Below are 21,245 nucleotides of genomic sequence, written 5' to 3' on the forward strand. Positions count from 1 at the left end.
TGGGTCTGATAACATTTTATTAAATCGGAATTCGGACCACAGTGTTTGTGTCACTTCCTGTTGAGCCTGAAGGCTGCTGTCAGCTGCTGGAATCAGCTGGAAAACTGTCCGATTTGAGAGCGGACTTTTGTCACCGCCCCCTGCTGCTGCCGCCTGCTCTCATCTACTTTACAGGCGAGGCGCACTTCATCTTGAACGAGCCTATTTTTGAGAAGGGTCCAATGGGTCCAACTGCAGCTTGCAGCAGTCGCTCACGCCACGCCCCTTGCTTACGCCACATTTTTTTTTTTTTTTTTAACAACACGGTGATGACGTCATGTTGGGGAGACGTGTATCAGCCTGGTACTAGAACTATGGTGACTGTGTATCAGCCTAGTACTGTAACTATGGTGACTGACTGGGATGAGGAAGATGTGTTTTTACTGTCAGTGAATAGCACCAAGTGAAAGTCAATGTTTTCTTTATATCTAGTGACGGTGATCATGTCTTTAGTTCAGATAAGTACCGGTAAACTTATCTAGATCTAGAAAATACAAAGCATCATGCTAGCTATATGCTAGCAATGGGCTAACTTGCCAGTCCCACCTGTGAACACCCCCCGACAGTTGTAAACATATTGATTAGATATCTCACGTTTTGATGGTAGCCTACTAGCTCCAGTAACAACATATTTGCCTAGTGTTTATTTATTACTTGGACGGGGATGTTGTTCAGCTTTTCACAAGTTTAGACAGCTAGCTAATGCTACGCCGACGTTTCGCTAACGTTAGCGTAAGAGCGTTAGCCTAGACGGCTAGGTAAATATTACGACTCAACATAATACCTGTGGCTTTAGTGCTCCTTTTGAACCATAATGTTATTGAATGAAACGTTAAACGAGATGGGTGAGTTTTTGTTAGTTACACACAAAGCTAACTGGCTATAGTTAGCCTGTACGTATGCTAGCGGACATTAGCTAATGTTGCATAGCCAGCCAGCAGCTTCGGCAGTAGTTTCGTCAAGCTAAGAACGACAGCTAACACATCCATATGTCTCCATTTCAAACATCACTGCAGATTGACTGCTTTTAGCAGCAGAGGTTGATTGTGGGCGACATACTGTCGTGGTTAGCTTAGCCCGAAAACTACTGCCGATTGCCGGTTGCTGGCAGCGTACGACGATATCCGCTTAGCATACGTGCAACATGGCCAGGCTTAACGTAAAAAAACATACCTATTTCGTATGTTGCAAAAAACCTTCTAATACAAACTTAATCATTCAATTAAAAAAGTATGATACCAAAAGGAGCCCTAACGCCACGCTCTTATGTTGACAACGTGGGCGCAGCTCCGAAGGCAGTTGTAATACCGGTATTTAACTAGCGCCTCGCGGCGCGTTCCGTAACACAACGTCGGCGTAAGCGTTAGCTAACTAGCTAAACTTGTGAAAAGCCGAACAGCATCCCCGTCCAAGCTGTGTTCCACTTTCCCTCCAATATTATTATACACATAACAAAGACACATTGACTCGGTCGAGACCAAAAGCCATGTTTTTCCAGAACAGTGGCAGAAACCGTGACCGGGACAGCGCCAAAAAAGAAGGGGGCTTTTTTTTGTAAAGTGAAAAAAAAGAAAGGGACTTTTATTTTGAAGGCAAAGAAAAGAAGGGGGCTTTTATTTTGAAGGCAAAGAAAACAAGGGGCAGGCCTGGCCGTGGCGTGAGCAAAGGGGGCGTGGCGTGAGCAAAGGGGGCGTGGCGTGAGCAAAGGGGGCGTGGCGTGAGCGACTGCTGCAAGCTGTAGTTGGACCCTATTGACATTTTTTCAACTTTCTGCTAAGATATATGTGACTTTTTTGCAACAAAAATGCGGGGATTATGAAATCATGCAAGCCCCGCATATTTTGCGCGGAAATCGGCAATTTATGCGGCGAAAGTGCGGCATATTTGAAAAAAAGCTGAATATGCGGACTTTGGCTGATTATGCATTGAATTATGCGATCGCATTATCGCGTTTTTCTGGAGGGACTGGTAAATAGTGCAAAGAGTGAAGTGCAATGTTGAGAAAATACAGTTAAAGTTGTAGGATGGAGTAGATCTGCTTCTGTGTACTATTAAGGGAAGTCACTTCAGAGTCCCAGGGCATCTTTCTGCACGCTGCAACCCAGCAGAGCATTTCCAGCTTCCACACACTCTGTCACACATGAAGCTGAAAAAAAACACAAAACAAGTCATCAGCAGAGAAGACTGAATTTCTGATTTTAACCAGCACACACTTAAACAGATTAGGACTTATTATATCATATTACCATTCTGGGCACGGAGCCATGACACCGCCTTCATAGCCAGAAGTTTCCACTCTTCCTGAGCATCCATCTTCAAACCATGGAGCCAAATCAGAGCCAGAATGGTGGCCCACACTCTATGTTTCACCTAATGCACCAAAGCAAAGAAAAACAGATGTTGAGAAGAAACGGAAATCAAAGAAAACAAAGGAGAAGCAGAATACCAGGGGAAATGTGACAGCACAGTTTTTAACAATTATTAAGTAACAATATTATATAGCCTACTAAATAAAATAAGACTTTTAGACTCATCTCCATTGATTGTTTGTATCTTAGCTTACCTTTTCTATTATATTACATAGCCTACTGCATAGCCTTGTTGTTATATTCTTAGGTTTCTCTTTCAAGTTGTATTTATGTTCTCTTTTATAACTTTTACATGGAGTGCTTCATTAAATCCATTTTTTAATAAGTACCATCATTATAAACCATGTCATGAAACATGTTTTAAAATAAGTCCCATTATTAATTTGTGTCGTTGACAGTGACTCACTGCTGAAGGTTTTGTGTTCTCAACCTCTCTGCTGGTCTTTCCCAGTGCAGCAGCCAGAGCTGGATCCAGCACCCAGCAGCCAGACGCCTTCTGGAGGGAGACCAGCTGCAGCAAATCCTCTCTGGGTGTCAGTTGGTGCCCAATGCTCCCACAGTGAAATACATGGAAACCTAAAATAAAGAGTAAATATAACAAATCTGTAACGTTTGAAAGAATAAAAAGTAATATAAAGTGAAAAGAACAACATTCAAGCTGCATCAATTGATTTTGGCCACATGCAGGCAGAAAAACTCCACACCAAGCTGAAATACCAAATTTGTGCAAACCTTCAGAGTGAGAAAACACACCATGTCCGTGCATGGCCACTTCAACCTCTCCAGCAGATGAGTCTGAGGAAATAAATCAAAGAAAGTGCAAAGATAAAAAATGTCCCAGTATATTATTCTACTGGTATAAGTATTAATTTTAGCCTTTTTGATACGATATTGCAGATGAGACCATTTGAACAGCTAACTACAGCCAGATATATTTCAGGTTCGTATCCATGTACTTTATTTATCCAAATCATACTATTGCTTGCATATTTGAATATGGCTTCTATTTTTCCAATTTATGCAACTAAAAAATGTTTGCTGTCAAGCTGGCTTGACTAGAAGAAAACATTATATATCAATAAATATTTTTTTATTATTAATCATTTTTATTTATTATTTAAACATGCAAAACATACAATTCACAAGATGAACACACCCCCCCCCCACACACACACACACTTGTTATCACCACCCACCCAAACAAAACTGTAATAATAATAATATTGGGCTGAATGGAACCTTGGTCCCTGCAATCTGACATGGATCCTAGTCCAAAATTCCTGGACCTTGTTATGGTAAACAACCATAGGACATGAAGCAATAGGCCATCCTCTATCTTACATTTCCAACAATTTGATGTGTCTTTCAATCCAAGTTTAAACAATCTGGAGGCAGTCCAGCAGAAGCGATGCAAAATCTGGAACTGAATGAGGCGTAACCTTAATGTTTAATATTCCTACAAATTGTGTCACCCGCTTTATCTAGTGTTATATTCAGATCCCGTTACAATTTCTTTTTGAGGACTGACCAGGCTCCATCCCCCAGGTTCTGAATGAACATAGAATAATACACAGCAGCTACATGACCTTTACCATATTTCATCAACACCTTATCTAAACATGCTGGTGCCTTTTGGGGCCCTCAAACATTTATGGAATTCTTATGCAACACATGGACATTAACTACCACTGTGCCAAGTCTTTAGACAACATTACAATTAACAGAGCATGTCAACTCTGGCTCTCTTTCACACAAACATAAAACCAACAGAGTCACAGCATCACACGAACGAAAGTCACAACGTATTGCTGGTTTTTAACAGAAATATTATGATTTATCATAGTTATACATTTTGCTGATGAAATGAAGAAGAAGGCAGACTAGCCATGTCTATCACACATACGTCTTACTGTACTGAGCTGGGAATAAGCCACAGTATTAAACGTGAACACTGTAGTTAAACTGGACAGGTTTCTTGCCTTTTAATTTGTTCTTGGAAAAACATACTCACTGGGTGTGGGAACATTTCTGAGGACCAGAGGTCCTTGAATCGCCTCGCCATCACTTTTGTTGACAGCAATGAAGGCAGTGAAGGCACTGCTTAATCCTGATTGGACACTGAGCTCCACCACCTTCTTCTTCACTTCTCCATCTTGCTCTCCTCCTCCTTCTCCCTCCTCCATCTCCAGGGAGTGAATCAAAGTCTTAGCAGCCAACCTGTGGACTGTTAATCTGCAGACAGGAGAGAGATGTAAACACAGGTGGATTTCACTGTTGGATTCAAATGTTGTTTTACTGTACCATGTCTCTTTTAGGTTACGTTGTAAACAGCATATTTCATAGAAAAGCCCACATAGGCACAATTGCAGGTGATTGAAAACATCTGAATGTGCTGCCTAAAATCAACTCAAGCACATTAAAATTGTATTACCCTTTGTAACCACTTCAAATTTACCCATACAACCAACATAAACTCTGCAAACTTATGCTGTCCAAACCCTGTTTTACCCAGTGTCCTCTGCAGGTTTGAGACTGAAGTGGAGCTGGTTCTGAGAGGGATGACCTGCCAGGCTGTACTTCACCGTCACACAGCCCTCCGCTGCCTCTGAACTCTGAGAAAGTATTACAGTGTTGAAATCCTCTTATTTTCATAATTATACAAAAATCACTGTAATACATATTTTTCAAACCTGACACATCTATCCAAAGAGGTATTTCACTATGAGATGGTGCTGCTCTTACCTGTCCAGTGAGCTGGGCATAAACCAGTGACCTTTGACCATGGAAAAGTGCTGTGATTGGTGGAGAGAGAGCAGTGACAGACACTCCCTTTGGCAAATCCCACTTGAATGAGATGTCCACCACAGTTGGATGCAGAGCAAAACGCAGCGACTGCATCACCTGATGAGTAAAAACAGTTTCCAAACATTGGAAGAGCCACTGGGTTTTTACTCAATGTATTTACTCACATTTGTAATCATGTCTTAGCATTTTCAATCACATGTATATAACTACTGTGATGTCTTACTTTTGGTTGCATCCTGTCAGTATCTGTGATGAACTGAGCGTGACCTCCTCCTTCCTTGGCCAACCCGTTGATAAGAGCAGAGCTGGCCCCTTTCCCAATCCCAAAAGAGAAACACCTACAATACAGTAGTTTTCTTTAAATACACAAAGCATTAGAACATCGGAGATATTCGAGTAATTGGGCAGGTCTTTGTTATGCTTTGTGTTCTTGAGGTTTTACCTGTGGGAACCTGAATTCCTCTTCACCAGATTTATAACATCTTCGGTATTCTCCACCTCCCCGTCAGTAAAGACAAACAGCTAGGGAGAAGAGTTTACATATCACTCCAAGTTACATCACATCTTACCCAGAAGCATGCAGCTTGTGCTGAAAGTGATTCACATCCTTTTCTGAGAGTTGTGTTAGATTAGTGTGGATCAATGAAGGTACATTTCCAGGATAATTGCCTGTCCCTCACCTTCCACTCTCAGTGTGTTGCCGTCCTCAAAATCTGTTTGCTTCAGGAAACAACAAAAAACTTTGAGCTAGCAAGCTTCACGCTGAAAATTACATTATTTAAGAACATTTGGATCGTGCAACAAGGCAGGTCACTGAATATCTTTGTTATTTTCATGGACTGAATCTAGAGGCACAGCTTAGGTATGGAGAGTGTACAGTATGGGGGCCTCAAGATTGCATTTTTGCTTTTTGTAAATAACATGGTTCTGCTGGCTTCTTCAGCTCGTGATCTACAGTGGGCATTGGGATGATTTGTGGTCGAGAGTAAAGCAGCGAGGTCAGATGAGAGTCAGCACCTCCAAGTCTGAGGACATGGTAATCGGTGAAATGCCCCCATTGCCTCTTTTGCCCTAAAGGAACTCAGCTGAGATGGTCTGCATTTGTGATTTGGATACCTCCTGGATGCCTCCCTATGGAGGTGTTCCGGGCATATCTAACAGGGAAGAGATGTTGGAGGGGTTTACATATCCCATCTGGCCTGAGAATTGCCTCATGATGCCCCAGCTGGAGGACAAGGCTGGGGAGAAGAATAGGCTACCTTTTGCCACCACAACTTGGACCTTACCAAATTACCAGGTAAGCCATGAAACAGAAACGGACTTGGTTCTAAGATGTCTATTCTCAGTGTAATGTCTAAGACCAAATTTCAACCAAAATACCAACAACTTGCTTCATGCTGAAATACTTTAATCACTCTTCCACTTGTTTGTGTCTCCCACCTTTGCACTGTAAATACTGTGACACAAAAATACCAAACAGACAGGCAAAGTAAATTTGAAGGATAATTCCAAACAATCATAGCATTGTAGTTCTGTCAAAAAGAGACAATTATAATTTAGGTAGTTGAGGACTTAATTTTATGTCATTTTTAATGGCTCAAGATTATTTTTCAATCTGTGTGTGTGTGTGTGTGTGTGTGTGTGTGTGTGTGTGTGTGTGTGTGTGTGTGTGTGTGTGTGTGTGTGTGTGTGTGTGTGTATTACTTGTCTAGGTTGACTGGAAATGCAGGGCTGGCTGTAAATATGTTCAAGGGGAGTCAGGATCTCTGTTCTTCCCAGATCACCACCCATTGTATTAACTTCCTTCAGAGCCTCTTCCATGGTCTTCTCATTGTACTCCACACTCTTACTGCCACCACACAAATGGAGGAGGTCAGATGGTGGGTGGTTGTGTAACACTACCATCTTCTACAGAGCAACTTGGAATTCACATCCAGTCTCAGACGAACTTTTCTAAAGTATAACTACAATCTTGTAGGTTTAATTCATTTTAAAATGTTGGGAGTGAACATTTAAAAACATTTACATTAAATATAACCAATTCTTTTGCAGAATCAGCCAATATCAATGATCTGTCTGCCGAATCGTGCCGATAGAGCTGACATAAGTTACACATGTACAATCAGTGATATCAAGTGACAGGAGCCAGTGACTTACGGGAAGATGTGTTCATAGCAGTCCCCAAAACTGTAGATGTTGAAATAGCAGCCCATTGGTAAGCTCTTCAACAGGAGCAGCAGAGTTTCCTTAAGGGAAGAGAGAAAAGATGATGAAGGCCACTGTGTCAGAGGGACACTGTGAATGATTTAATGACAGAACTAACACATAATGAATACCCTGGCATTCTTTATACGGGACCCTGCCATACTGCCAGATCGATCCAGTAAGAACACAAACTCTGCACATGAGGGGTATGAAGACATCACAGCCTGGGGGAACTCAGGGTACAGGCTCAGCATCACCACTTGATCACCCATCAGAGAGCCTGAAACACAAGGAGAGACAGAAAAATGACCATAGATCTGGTATTGTGTAATTTATTCCAACATATGTAACGTATCAGTTGGAAGATGAAGATAATGAATAATAATGTGAACTCACCAGGCTTGACAGAGGTCTGTCCTGTCTCCACCACAGCAGTGGGCTGGTGGGCATCTTTGTAATAAATCAGCAGTTCAATGTCTCTGTCAAACTTGTGTCCTGCAGCCATCTTGACCTGCAGTTCACAAAACACACTCATGAAATAAAATGATATATCTTGCTTTCATTATTGAAGAAGAATCACACAGCAGAGAAATCAGCCCTCTACCTACCGTAGCCTGGGTTTGCTCTGTGTTGAGGTACTGGAGAGCGTCCAGGGGACAGTTGGACTCTACTTTAGAGACTGGATGACGAGAGGACACTCGGGCAGAGAAAGACAGACTGTAGGGCACCAGAGAGGCTGGAACAGAGGTCACCTGGATACAAACATCTTCACTTCCTGTAAATAACATGAGATAAGTTAGGGAATACTGTAAGAGCAACACATTCTCACTCCCATCACGTAAAATACGGAAGCCTGGTCAGTTGCCTTTGCCGTTGTCATTGACACTAAAAGTCTCCTTTAGCATCATATCAAAACGCGCTTTATCTCAGCACGCTTGGTCAGGACTACTGGCGTCACTTTTGATGCAGTTAGGTTAAGGAAAAGATCGTGGGTGGGCTTATAAAAGGTATGTTTCAGTAACACGCAGGACAAGAACGGGACAGCTGGGTTATGAACAGCAGAATGCTACAGTTGGGTTTAGGAAAAGAACAACAGGACAGTTGGGTTTAGGTGACATGTAGGACACAAACCCTGGCCTATAGGGTGAAAGTGAGGGAGAGGGACTACTGAGAAAGTACTACTCGCTGCTGTTGCCTCTCCTAATACTACGTCATCTTCAAGCGCCGCGTAGCTGCTGCTGTACCCGGTGCGTTCGACACACGCTGAAGTGTGCTTTTTGAATCGTATCTGACGCTGACAGCCACTGCCCAAGCGTCCGTATTTTACAAGTTCGGAGTGATAACGGGTTGGTAAGAAACATTACAAATTGAGAACATTTGGTCCAGCAGAACCTTTGGTAAGAAACACTAAATGGGGCGCCCAGATAGCTCACTTGGTAGAGCGTGCGCCCATATATAGAGGTTTACTCCTCGACACAGCGGGCCTGGGTTTGACTCCGACCTGCAGCCCTTTGCTGTGTGTCATTCACCCTCTCTCTCCCCTTTCATTTCTTCATCTGTCATTCTTCTATTTGTTTAGAAGAAAACTCATTACAGAATTTATAAGTGCTTAGATACAAGTTATATTAGCCAGAATAACATTTTCTATAATATCAATATGGATTTCGGTCTCAAAATCCCAGATTGTTTAGTGTGTACTTGGCAGCACAATTGGAAGACTTCTAGACTGCAAATGGAGTTGTGAGAGGATGTGTTCTGCCACTGTATTGGACATTGGTTTTTGAACCAATTTGTATGGACAAATATGGTGTGCACTAAGCTGAAGTTTAAATTCCTGATGACGGTGTTTGCTGGGTTTCCTACCCCGAGGTTGGTAGCGAGGGTTGAGCACAGCAGGCAGACAAAACATCAGCCCTTCATCAGCCTGCACAGCCAGCTCAGTGACGTACTCCAGCCTGATGGAGGCGCTCTCTCCTGGACGCAGACTGCCCACACTCAGAGAGAATATATCTGGACTCTGATCACTCTCCTCCAACAGGAAGACCTCCCTACCAGAGCTCAAAGCATCATCATACTCCTCACGAGCCTGGAGAACAGACGACACATGCGAGTAACATTTACTGTGTTTGCTCTGTTTTTAGGCTCCATTGTAGTGAGTAAGTCTTTACTGTCCAGCTCACCTTCTGTTTCTCCTTCACCTCAGCTACAATCTCTGTCTGTCCAATCTTAGCACTGAAGTGACAGACAGCAGCATCTCCAGGCAGAGGGAAGACAAAAACAGCCTCCAGTGGTTTGTCCTCCTTGTTCTTATAGTTCAGAGTGGAGACCACTGTAGCCACATGGTCCCTCACCTCCAGCTCTACCTCCACGCTCTTCAGAGGAACTGATCAAGAAACAGAAGTTAACACAATGAAACACAACTTAGGTTTATTCTTACTTGAATCGTTGCATTTAACCCAGAGGTGTGCCTCTGTCTGCAAAGTATGCAAAGCAGAATAAAATGAATGCCCAATAGCAATTACAGCTAACATACATGTAAGCCTTTGCATTTCAAGTTAACATGAGTACAAAAAAAGTAATGGAGAAAGTCTGACATTTTTGTCAGTTTCCTTTCTAGTAGCTCTGTACCTGGTTCCTCCTGGGAAGTTAGCAGACCCCAGCAGTTCACCATCGTACCTGTACAACAATCAACAAGAAGATTTGAGGACTTCCTGCTGTAGTGATGAATGCTAACGACGTTCTTCAGCAAATCAGCAATCAAATTTTGTGTTTTATAAAAACTAATAAATATATTATGGTCATCTATAGCTAACTATAAGTAACCCTGAGTAGTCCCTGTTAACCATACTGATAGTTAAACATGCTGTCAAAAAGTATGCTAAGTATGCAAAGCAGGATAAAGTTAGTGCCCTATAGGAATTACAGCTAACATAAGCCGTTGTATTTCAAGTTTACATAAGTACAAAAAAGGTAATGGAGAAAGTCATTTTTGTCAGTTGCCTTTGTAGTAGCTCTGTACCTTGTTCCTCCTGGGAAGATCGCAGACCACAGCAGTTCAACATCGGACCACGGGACTTAATGTGAGTTAAAACTACAAAAAAGTATAACAATCCCAACAATAGGCTCCATTTTATAAATTTACTGCACAAATCACCAAAGTTACAAACTAAATAAACAACCCATTATATTATTAATATGATAATTAGATTTGTAACAAATGTTGCTGAACAATTGATTGTCTCAGAAATAATTGCGATTAACAATATTTTTGTCTCTTTCAGTCAATTATTTTTTTTTTTATAACTTTTTCAGACAAATTAAAGTTTTGAATGAATCCCAGGATACATCTAGATACTCTTTCTAAAACCAGATAGAGGAGGATTTTTTTTCGGCATGGCAGTAGAAAGTGACTGAAAACCTTACATCCGTGTTCACCTCCTCCAGGCCATGGAAGAAGTCTGCCTAGACAGTTCAGTTGATGCGTTCCAGGGGTGGATCAGGCATGCAAGAGGATTTTTTCTGCATGGCTAGGGCATATTAAAACTGTGATGATGACCAGATTCTCTGGCCTGTCCCAGACCAAAGACGGGATGCTGGGGCAGAATAACCTTTTTGTTGTTGTTTAGTGTATTATACTGTTCAGTACATGTAGGAATAAAAAATATGCAAATATATACATTTGTGTTGTCTTTTCTGCAGAAAATGATTGACCTTCCTTCAATTTTCGTTCCTTTTACACATAGGCACAAAACAGGCGCACATTTCTCATTGGACATCCCAGCAACCAACATCCCCATATAAGGTAACTCATCCTCCTCATGCTCTTCCAATCATTTATCTAAACAGTTGTTTGAGTGACTCGGAAACCACATACATCACGACATCAGACGTCATGTAGGCTGGAGTAAGTCAAAGCAAGTTTCATAGCAGAGTCTTGAGACCAGGGTCAATAAAAGTTGACACAGAAAACATAGGGTAAACACAGGGGCACCGCCAGGAATTTTGGGCCCCATGACAAAAAATCTAATTGGGCCCCCTCTGCGCAGCCGTTGTCACCACATCTCTAGGACCTAACTGTCCCATCAAAAGCTTTACATAACTCTAATTAAAGGCTTGCAACTGTCTTGCTGCTTGTAGTTCAATACTAGTACTAGCACAATATTTGCTGCTGGTGATTTGTACATGCATGCAAGCAGGGGTTAAATTGGAATTTGTTATGTGGGGGGGCTCTCCCTAGGGGGGTCCGGGAGTATGCACCCCCAGGAAAAAAAATTGAAAAATAAACCGTTAAATGGCACTTTCTGGAGAGTTTTGTGCAAAGAAATGGAGAAATAGAGTCTTACATGATATGTGGAAAACTGCAAGGTTAAGAGTCTATATTTTGCATTGTTGTAGTATCAACAGGTATTAGGGCATTAGGGACAAAATAGACATGCCATTTCAAACATCTTTCATTTATTGTCAGAAATATCATGTTTTCAAAAGCATCACTTTCATTATATTTTATGTGACATATTTAGACTGCAAGCAGGCACATCCGGACACGAGTAGGCTTATATGCCGGGGCTGAGCCCCGGAGAGCGCCGGCCCAATTTAACCCCTGCATGCAAGTCTAGTATGTATTTCACTATTTGATGCAAGATTGCCATATACTAATAAATAACACTAACACTACAGAACATTGACCCAAATGACCTAGTTCTGTATCACCACCACTTGATTACATACATTAGATACAATAGATTTTTTTGTTTGTGTGTTTGTGTGTGTGTGTGCAAGCTTCTCAAATAACTTGTCTTTCATTATGGGAATAATAAAGTCTGTATCTATAGATGTCATTCCATAATTCAATCTAAATGAACGTATCAAACTGGATTATTTTAATATTGTCTGTATCTTACATGCAGGCTCAGGTAAGCTACTCACTGTTTCCAACTGTCCAGCATCCAGTACAGACAGTAGGTTGTTGTTTTTTTTATTTTATTTCATAATGATCATTATGTGATAAAATAATTGTTATTCGTGTGTTTGAATTTTTGTCATTAACAAATATTTCATTTTCTTTTTTTGTAATGGTAAAAAGAGCAAGAGAGACAGAGAAATCCCCACAGACTCCCTGCAATGATGCTAACTGGCATGTCATTGAACACAATGTTGCTCACCTTCTTCACTGGGACAGGGAGGGGCACAGTTAGGGGGAGACTGGGGTGCTGCTGAGTCATCTGTTGGTGAGTCTGCTAAAAGGGGCAGGGACAATGATTGAATATGAATATCTTGCTAAACGTTTCCCTGCACTTATTAAATGGTGATTAAATGTAGGCTAACACTAGTCTGTAGCTAGCTAGCTTATTTCACTATGGACATTAAGCCAACAGGTTAATACCACTCACAGACTAGAGGATACCCACCTTTCTTGGTGAAAAACTGGGTTACAGTTTGACACCCTTTCCTTTGTTTTTCCTCTCTTTTCTCTCTTTCCTTTTTTGAAAACCAGATTTTGATATAACGTTACTTGGCAACATTGTGGTCACTGTAGTTCTGGCGCATCTACTGACTGCAACTAAACACCGTCGCTGAGTGCGCTAAGGCAGGACCAAACCATTTCATGCAGATACAGTGGGGTGGTCGGTCAATATGGATGTTTACTTTTTGGTCAATGGGGATATTTAACTTTTACTGCCAAAAACAAGTAAAACAAAGAGATCATTAATGTTATTATTATATTTGAAATATATATACTTAATGATGATGGTTTAATAATTTTATATTAGTTTTTACATATTTTTTGGGACCCCTGTCAGTCATGGGCCCTTGGAATTGTCCTAACTTTTCCCCCCTATACGGCGCCCCTGGGTAAACATATTCAGTTAAAGTACTAGATTAAAATAGCAGAGTAAGAGATAAAATAAAAGTCATACATGTTTGTCATGTTTTGATGGGGGAGAACCACAACTAACAGTACTTATTACTGTTTTTTGTAGTAATGTTTTGAGTTTATCTCACCAGTGTGTGAGACAATGTTGTAGTTTGTGGGTTTTTGAGGGCTTGTGTTTCATGTCTGAGGGCAAGGTTTGGTTTTTCAGCAATATTGAATGGTTTTGAGTGGAGAGTTTCATTTTTAACTGAAAATAGGAAGTTTGTGGAACTGGATGAGAAGTTATGGACAAGTCTTTAGCGTTTTGAGAAAAGGAGGCATAACTTCAAAAAATGTGTTTAATCAATCAAGAAAAACTTTAACATCACAAAAGACTTTATTCAATGATGGATCCAAATTAACTTTAAGTAGGTCGGACTGGGAGGGAATAAGATAGACAGGTATACGATACATTCCTTGGGCCACTGAATAAATCAATAAATTATTTAGAGAAATGCATAACCGAGTTGTACAAAAACACTACAGGTGATATTTATAAGCAGGAATAAATCCATCTGGCTCCAGTTTAGCTTTAGTTTTAAAAACTAAAGCATTAAATTTGAAACAATCCATCCTCCAATCAAGGGTTTTTAAAAGAAAAAGAGAAAGATGTCTGTTATAGATTTAGTCCTAGATATGAAAGATAGCAATGATTACAGTAGCATTTAAAGCCAGATATTTTTGCATTAACAGACTCATAGTTGGTATACAGCAATCCAAATTAAAATGGGTTAAAGTAGCTTAACATAGCTGGACGAGGTCAAGTTAAATTGCTTCATTTGGTATCCACTCCTCTCCCGATACAATACTTATTTTCACAAACTACTTCTGAATGACAGTCAAGGATCACATAATGCCCTGGTACCCAGAGAGAATTTATGCCATACGCTTCAATTAAAAATATCTGAGAACCCCACAAACTGAAGAACTCATTGAATTGTCAAAATGTTCATTAGATGTTCATTACAGTATATTAAAAAGGCACCAGGACATTTTTAAGTAATTCATCAGTGCATGCAGTAGGAAGTGCACGCTAGTGGAAAATGTGGTGTCTACAGTATGTGAGCAGGTCTCATTGAAATGACTGGGCTGCCATATCTACATTCATTATCTGTTGTTATTACCTCCATGGGTAATGGGTTTCAATAAAAGGAATTACACATTTATTCTTAAGAAAGCACCAGCATCAGACTGTACGAAAAGAATCAATACAGGTTGTCAAGTCTGTGTACCACTGAAACAAAACATACCTTTGTGTTGGCACGGGTCATATCCAGTATCCATATCCATTTTTTTGTACTTATGTAAAGTTGAAATACAACGGCTTATGTTAGCTGTAATTGCTATCAGGCACTAATTTAACCCTATACTTTTAGACAGCATGTTTGACTATCAGTGTGGTTAACAGGGACTACTCAGGGTTAAAATGCAAGGATTCAAGAAAGAATAAACCTTAATAGGCTAGTGACAAATGGTCAAAAAGGGCTTTAGCTTTTGAGATACCCCTACCGGAGGTAGAACTAAACCCAACAATGTTTTTCCTCATCTCTAAGGTCTCCCATATATGAAATGGATTCTTGGCTAAAAATATTTTACTGCTAAGATTGTTAAATTAACAGATATTGTTACACACCCCAAAACCAAAAAAGGACTAAAATATAGCATGTCCGTATAGGAGTTAAGGCATATAAACTAATGCAGATCAATCACACAAGCTCTGAGAGCTTTGAATCTTGGCATGTTTGTAGTCAGGAAGTTGCTTTACCTACTAGAAAAGACTGGATTTGAATATCTTGATGTATGGAATAAATAGAGACCTATAAACACACACCTAAAATATGTGAACATGCAAAAAATGATCTATGCACAATGTTTTCATTTACTTTGTGGTTACTTTGCCAGGGATGATCATAGAAACACATATGATGGCTTGTTGGAAAGGTGGGGTTGTGCTGAATCCAGCAATACCAAAGATGTAAATATAGCATGACAAATCAGGGTGTTCTTTCACTCAGTGTATGAGAAAAGAAATGGAAAAAAATGAAAGAAAATGGAACACTGACATAATTTAGACTCAAGTCCAAAGCCCATTATCAGTGGTGAGAAGAATGTTGAGAAATTCAAATATAAGATCCATCCATCTTCTTCCGCTTATCCGGTGTCGGGTCGCGGGGGGAGCAGCTCCAGCAGGGGACCCCAAACTTCCCTTTCCCGAGCCACATTAACCAGCTCTGACTGGGGGATCCCTAGGCGTTCCCAGGCCAGGTTGGAGATATAATCCCTCCACCTAGTCCTGGGTCTTCCCCGAGGCCTCATCCCAGCTGGATGTGCCTGGAACACCTCCCTAGGGAGGCGCCCAGGGGGCATCCTTACCAGATGCCTGAACCACCTCAACTGGCTCCTTTCGACGCGAAGGAGCAGCGGCTCTACTCCGAGCTCCTCACGGATGACTGAGCTTCTCACCCTATCTCTAAGGGGGACGCCAGCCACCCTCCTGAGGAAACCCATTTCGGCCGCTTGTACCCTGGATCTCGTTCTTTCGGTCATGACCCAGCCTTCATAACCATAGGTGAGGGTAGGAACGAAAACTGACCGGTAGATCGAGAGCTTTGCCTTCTGGCTCAGCTCTCTTTTCGTCACAACGGTGCGATAGATTGAATGTAATACCGCACCCGCTGCGCCGATTCTCCGACCAATCTCCCGCTCCATTGTCCCCTCACTCGCGAACAAAACCCCAAGGTACTTGAACTCCTTCACTTGGGGTAAGGACTCATTCCCTACCTGGAGAAGGCATTCCATCGGTTTCCTGCTGAGAACCATGGCCTCAGATTTAGAGGTGCTGATTCTCATCCCAACCGCTTCACACTCGGCTGCGAACCAATCCAGTGAGTGCTGAAGGTCGCAGGCCGATGATGCCATCAGGACCACGTCATCTGCAAAGAGCAGCGATGAGATCCCCAGCCCACCGAACTGCAACCCCTCCCCACCCCGACCACGCCTTGATATCCTGTCCATAAATATTACAAACAGGATTGGTGACAGAGCGCAGCCCTGGCGGAGGCCAACCCTCACCTGAAACGAGTCCGACTTACTGCCGAGAACCCGGACACAGCTCTCACTTTGGTCGTACAGAGATTGGATGGCCCTGAGAAGAGACCCCCTCACCCCACACTCCCGCAGCAACTCCCACAGTATCTCCCGGGGGACCCGGTCATACACCTTCTCCAGATCCACAAAACACATGTAGACTGGTTGGGCATACTCCCAGGCTCCCTCCAGGATCCTTGCGAGAGTAAAGAGCTGGTCCGTTGTTCCACGACCAGGACGGAATCCGCATTGTTCCTCTTCAACCCGAGGTTCGACTATCGGCCGAACCCTCCTTTCCAGCACCTTGGAGTAGACTTTACCAGGGAGGCTGAGAAGTGTGATACCCCTGTAATTGGCACACACCCTCTGGTCCCCCTTTTTAAAAAGGGGAACCACCACCCAAGTATGCCACTCCTTTGGCACTGTCCCAGACTTCCACGCAATGTTGAAGAGACGTGTCAACCAGGACAGCCCCTCCACACCCAGAGCCTTGAGCATTTCTGGACGGATCTCATCAATCCCCGGGGCTTTGCCACTGTGGAGTTGTTTGACTACATCAGTGACTTCCGCCTGGGAAATCGACGACAATCCCCCGTCATCCTCCAGCTCTGCCTCTAACATAGAGGGCGTATTAGTCAGATTCAGGAGTTCCTCAAAGTGCTCCTTCCACCGCCCTATTACCTCCTCAGTTGAGGTCAACAGTGTCCCCTCCTTACTGTACACAGCTTGGATGGTTCCCCGCTTCCCCCTCCTGAGGTGGCGAACAGTTTTCCAGAAGCACTTTGCGTACCGACCGAAAGTCCTTCTCCATGTCTTCTCCAAACTTCTCCCACACCCGCGCTGCTTGCCTCTTTCATGGCAGAGGCTGCAGCCCTTCGGGCCCTTCCGGTACCCTGCAACTGCCCCTCGAGTCCTCTGGGATAACATATCCCGGAAAGACTCCTTCTTCAGTCGGACGGCTTCCCTGACCACCGGTGTCCACCATGGCGTTCGTGGGTTACCGCCCCTTGAGTCTCCTAAGACCCTAAGACCACAGCTCCTCGCCGCAGCTTCAACAATGGAAACTTTGAACATTGTCCACTCGGGTTCAATGCCCCCAGCCTCCACAGGGATGCACGAAAAGCTCTGCCGGAGGTGTGAGTTGAAAGTCTGTCGGACAGGGGCCTCCTCCAGACATTCCCAATTTACCCGCACTACCCGTTTGGGCTTACCAGGTCTGTCCAGAGTCTTCCCCCACCCCCTGACCCAACTCACCACCAGATGGTGATCGTTTGACAGCTCCGCCCCTCTCTTCACCCGAGTGTCCAAAACATAAGATACATTTAATAATTAAACATTTCATATGGCACCTTGTACTATACAGTCCATATGGAAACAAAGATTGAAATCGAAAGATAACACCTTACCATAGCACAAACAGGAGACCAGGAGTCCGGATTGCAGTTTGACCTTAATGAGCTTTTTAATAAAACTATAACTTAACACAATATAAATTAAATCTTAAATTAAACAAATGGCAATCTAACCAAACAAACACTGTGAGGGGGAATGAGTCCTCTCCTCACTGAATCTCCAGCTCTTCTCAAGCTGTTTTTTTCTAGCAGCAAATCTGTCGATTTCAATCTTTGTTTCCATATGGACTGTATAGTACAAGGTGCCATATGAAACTATTCATTATTAAATGTATCTTATATTGGAATTTCTCAACATTCTTCTCACCACTGATAATGGGCTTTGGACTTGAGACTAAATTATGTCAGTGTTCCATTTTCTTTCATTTTGGACACCTCATACACTGAGTGAAAGAACACCCTGATTTGTCATGCTATATTTACATCTTTGGTATTGCTGGATTCAGCATAACCCCACCTTTCCAACAAGCCATCATATGTGTTTCTATGATCATCCCTGGCAAAGTAACCACAAAGTAAATGAAAACATTCTGCATAGATCATTTTTTGCATGTTCGCCTATTTTAGGTATGTGTTTATAGGTCTCTATTTATTCCATACATCAAGATATTCAAATCCAGTCTTTTCTAGTAGGTAAAGCAACTTCCTGACTACAAACATGCCAAATTTCAAAGCTCTCAGAGCTTGTGTGATTGATCTGCATTAGTTTATATGCCTTAACTCCTATACGGACATGCTATATTTTAGTCCTTTTTTGGTTTTGGGGTGTGTAACAATATCTAATTTAACAATCTTAGCAGTAAAATATTTTTAGCCAAGAATCCATTTCATATATGGGAGACCTTAGAGATGAGGAAAAACATTGTTGGGTTTAGTTCTACCTCCAGTAGGGGTATCTCAAAAACTAAAGCCCTTTTTGACCATTTGTCACTAGACTATTAAGGTTTATTCTTTCTTGAATCCTTGCATTTTAACCCTGAGTAGTCCCTGTTAACCACACTGATAGTCAAACATGATGTCTAAAAGTATAGGGTTAAATTAGTGCCCGATAGCAATTACAGCTAACATAAGCCGTTGTATTTCAAGTTTACATAAGTACAAAAAAGGTAATGGAGAAAGTCTGACATTTTTGTCAGTTTCCTTTCTAGTAGCTCTGTACCTGGTTCCTCCTGGGAAGATCGCAGACCACAGCAGTTCATCATCGTACCTGTACAACAATCAACAAGAAGATTTGAGGACTTCCTGCTGCAGGGATGAATGCTAGTGACGGTTAGGCTACTTTACATTCTGGATGTTCTTCAGCAAATCAGCAATCAAAAATAGTTTTTATAAAAACTAATAAATAAGTCTAAAGGTATTGTCACCAAAAACATATTATAACCAGTATGGTTATAACCATGCTATGACCACAGCACTAAATATGAGGAAAAACTAGAAAAGAAAGTATAACAATCCCCAAAATAGGCTCCATTTAATAAATTCACTGTACAAATCACCAAAGTACAAACTAAATCAACAACCCATTATATTATTAATATGATCATTGGAGCTGTAACAATTCAAAATGTTGCTGAACAACTGATTGTCTCAGAAATAATTGTGATTATCATGGTGTCCATAAAAAAGTGATGTAGGATACCTACTTAAGGAGTTCCGGTGAAGCTGTCTGTTTACTGTTCTAAATGAATGCGCTACATGAAATCAAAAAGGAAATGTGGATTTGTTATTTCCAACTCGACGAGTTGGCGCTAACACGTACACTGCAAGAAGTAAGTTATACTTCCCCTCTGGACTGACGTTGTCTCACAGAGAATAACGTTATCTCACATCCAGTTCACTGTTCAGCTCGCTGCTTCAGGCTGCGCCGCTGCAACCGACAGTAACGTTACACATCGCGGATCAAATTATTCGTAAAAGTCGTTATATTGTTTTGGGGACAATGACATGGCTGGATAACTAGCTTGTCTTGTTTTTCAATATACTGTGAAATTGTTTTTATTGCCAACTGTACACAGTGTTATTGACTTTGGACCTTGCTAGCATAGCGTTAGCTTTCTGGCTCGTAGTTAAACTGAAGGGTTCTATCAGCTGAGCGGACTATATAAATATCTCCGGTTGCTAAGGGAGGCAAGTCGTATCTAAGGTCCTTCCTATTTCCTGGAGGAGTGAACAACGTTTGCATTGCATAAGAACCTGATGGATGGGAATGATTGTTCCAGGTATTAGTCAAACCTTCAGGCGTAACCAGGGAATCAGAGTTAATGTTTGGATAAACTTTAGATTTCGTTTAAAACAAATTAAAATATAAACTGATGTTTTAAAAATATGTTATTTGGCAAGTGACCATGGTATAAGCGGGTTAATGCCCTTCGAGGTGTCCATTGTCAGGTATTAATGGACTTCGGCGGACTCCGCTGCGCGTCTGACGGTTCACGCCTCGCCGTTGTCCATTAATACCTGACAATGGACACGTCGTCGGGCATTAACCCTTACTTAATATAATTTTCTACTTAGCTAAGTCAAATTTAAACATATTTATGTATGTATTACTTATTCAAACAAATTAGTCCTGAATGAATCCCAGGATACATATTTTGTTATGCCACGAGATATGAGATAATTAGATTAAACAGTATCGTTACACAGGTAAACCACGCCGCTTTTTCTATCATGAAACATTGCGTTTTTTGCTTAACTTGGCATAGAATTGAAAATAGAAAATTTTCTTCATCAAAAGACAAAACAAAACATTAATCAAATCCGTTTTTTCCAACTGTACATTACTCAGCTGTTTGTTTTTATAAATAGATTTAGACAGCTTCTTGCTTGCTACTGAGATTTAAACTTAACTAGCATGTTAAATTTACAGAAAATTACGTTGTTATGCTATAATGATATTCTCCTAAAAATGCATATGAATATTCAAAAACAAATATTTCTGCTACCAGACTAACGTTACTTAAATAAACACACAGGAGAAGAATGCCTACCTCGAGGACAGATGGGACAGATATGTCTAACGGCAAGTTTAACGGCAACTTGTGGATTATAACTAAAGCAGAAAGATGTTCCGCCAAAGTCACGTCTTCGACACCGCCCACGTTGAGCACCGCCCAGGATGCAACTGCACTGGGGTACTTCAGAACCGGTACGCTTGATTTAACATCAGGAGAGCACCGGGTGGGTTGAGCTTGAATTACGATCTATGGTCCTTTTCCAAAAGCTTTGTGTTAGCAAAACAAATATCTGACTCCTGTCTTTATTCCAAGATGACTCTAAAGTGCTGCAACACAATAGCTCAACATTGGATTTGGTTGTAAATTGTAACTGCTAGGAATGTCACAGCTCACACAAACTAATTTCTCTGCTGTAATGGAGCAGACTGCACAAAGTTTCCTTTTGTAATGTGCACTA

The 21,245-nt window shown here is 41.6% G+C and overlaps 1 protein-coding gene across 5 annotated transcripts; it reads right to left on the reverse strand.

Annotated features, from left to right (window-relative positions):
* Window positions 1-1,933: 1,933 nt before the first annotated feature.
* LOC120573817 (von Willebrand factor A domain-containing protein 5A-like) lies at window positions 1,934-21,086 on the reverse strand. 5 transcript variants are annotated; one of them, XM_039823663.1, is made up of 21 exons: window positions 20,822-21,086; window positions 18,991-19,038; window positions 12,581-12,655; window positions 10,438-10,509; window positions 10,047-10,094; window positions 9,599-9,801; window positions 9,282-9,504; window positions 8,027-8,193; window positions 7,815-7,929; window positions 7,550-7,698; window positions 7,371-7,459; window positions 6,918-7,062; window positions 5,656-5,735; window positions 5,437-5,551; window positions 5,151-5,309; window positions 4,917-5,020; window positions 4,420-4,640; window positions 3,141-3,203; window positions 2,815-2,984; window positions 2,286-2,409; window positions 1,934-2,185 (listed from the first exon to the last, which is right to left on the reverse strand). In XM_039823663.1, the coding sequence occupies exons 2-21, from the start codon at window positions 19,031-19,033 to the stop codon at window positions 2,106-2,108; spliced, it is 2,445 nt and encodes an 814-aa protein (XP_039679597.1). In that variant the 5' UTR covers window positions 19,034-19,038; window positions 20,822-21,086; the 3' UTR covers window positions 1,934-2,105. The 5 variants fall into 5 exon arrangements, with proteins under 5 accessions (XP_039679597.1, XP_039679606.1, XP_039679621.1 ...); XM_039823672.1 differs by lacking the exon at window positions 10,438-10,509 and having other exon boundaries at window positions 20,822-21,085; XM_039823687.1 differs by lacking the exons at window positions 18,991-19,038; window positions 20,822-21,086 and adding an exon at window positions 12,827-13,048 and having other exon boundaries at window positions 12,581-12,652.
* Between the last annotated feature and the right edge of the window lie 159 nt (window positions 21,087-21,245).

Source organism: Perca fluviatilis, chromosome 2 (assembly GCF_010015445.1).
Source record: "Perca fluviatilis chromosome 2, GENO_Pfluv_1.0, whole genome shotgun sequence".
In the NCBI taxonomy this organism is placed as follows: domain Eukaryota; kingdom Metazoa; phylum Chordata; class Actinopteri; order Perciformes; family Percidae; genus Perca; species Perca fluviatilis.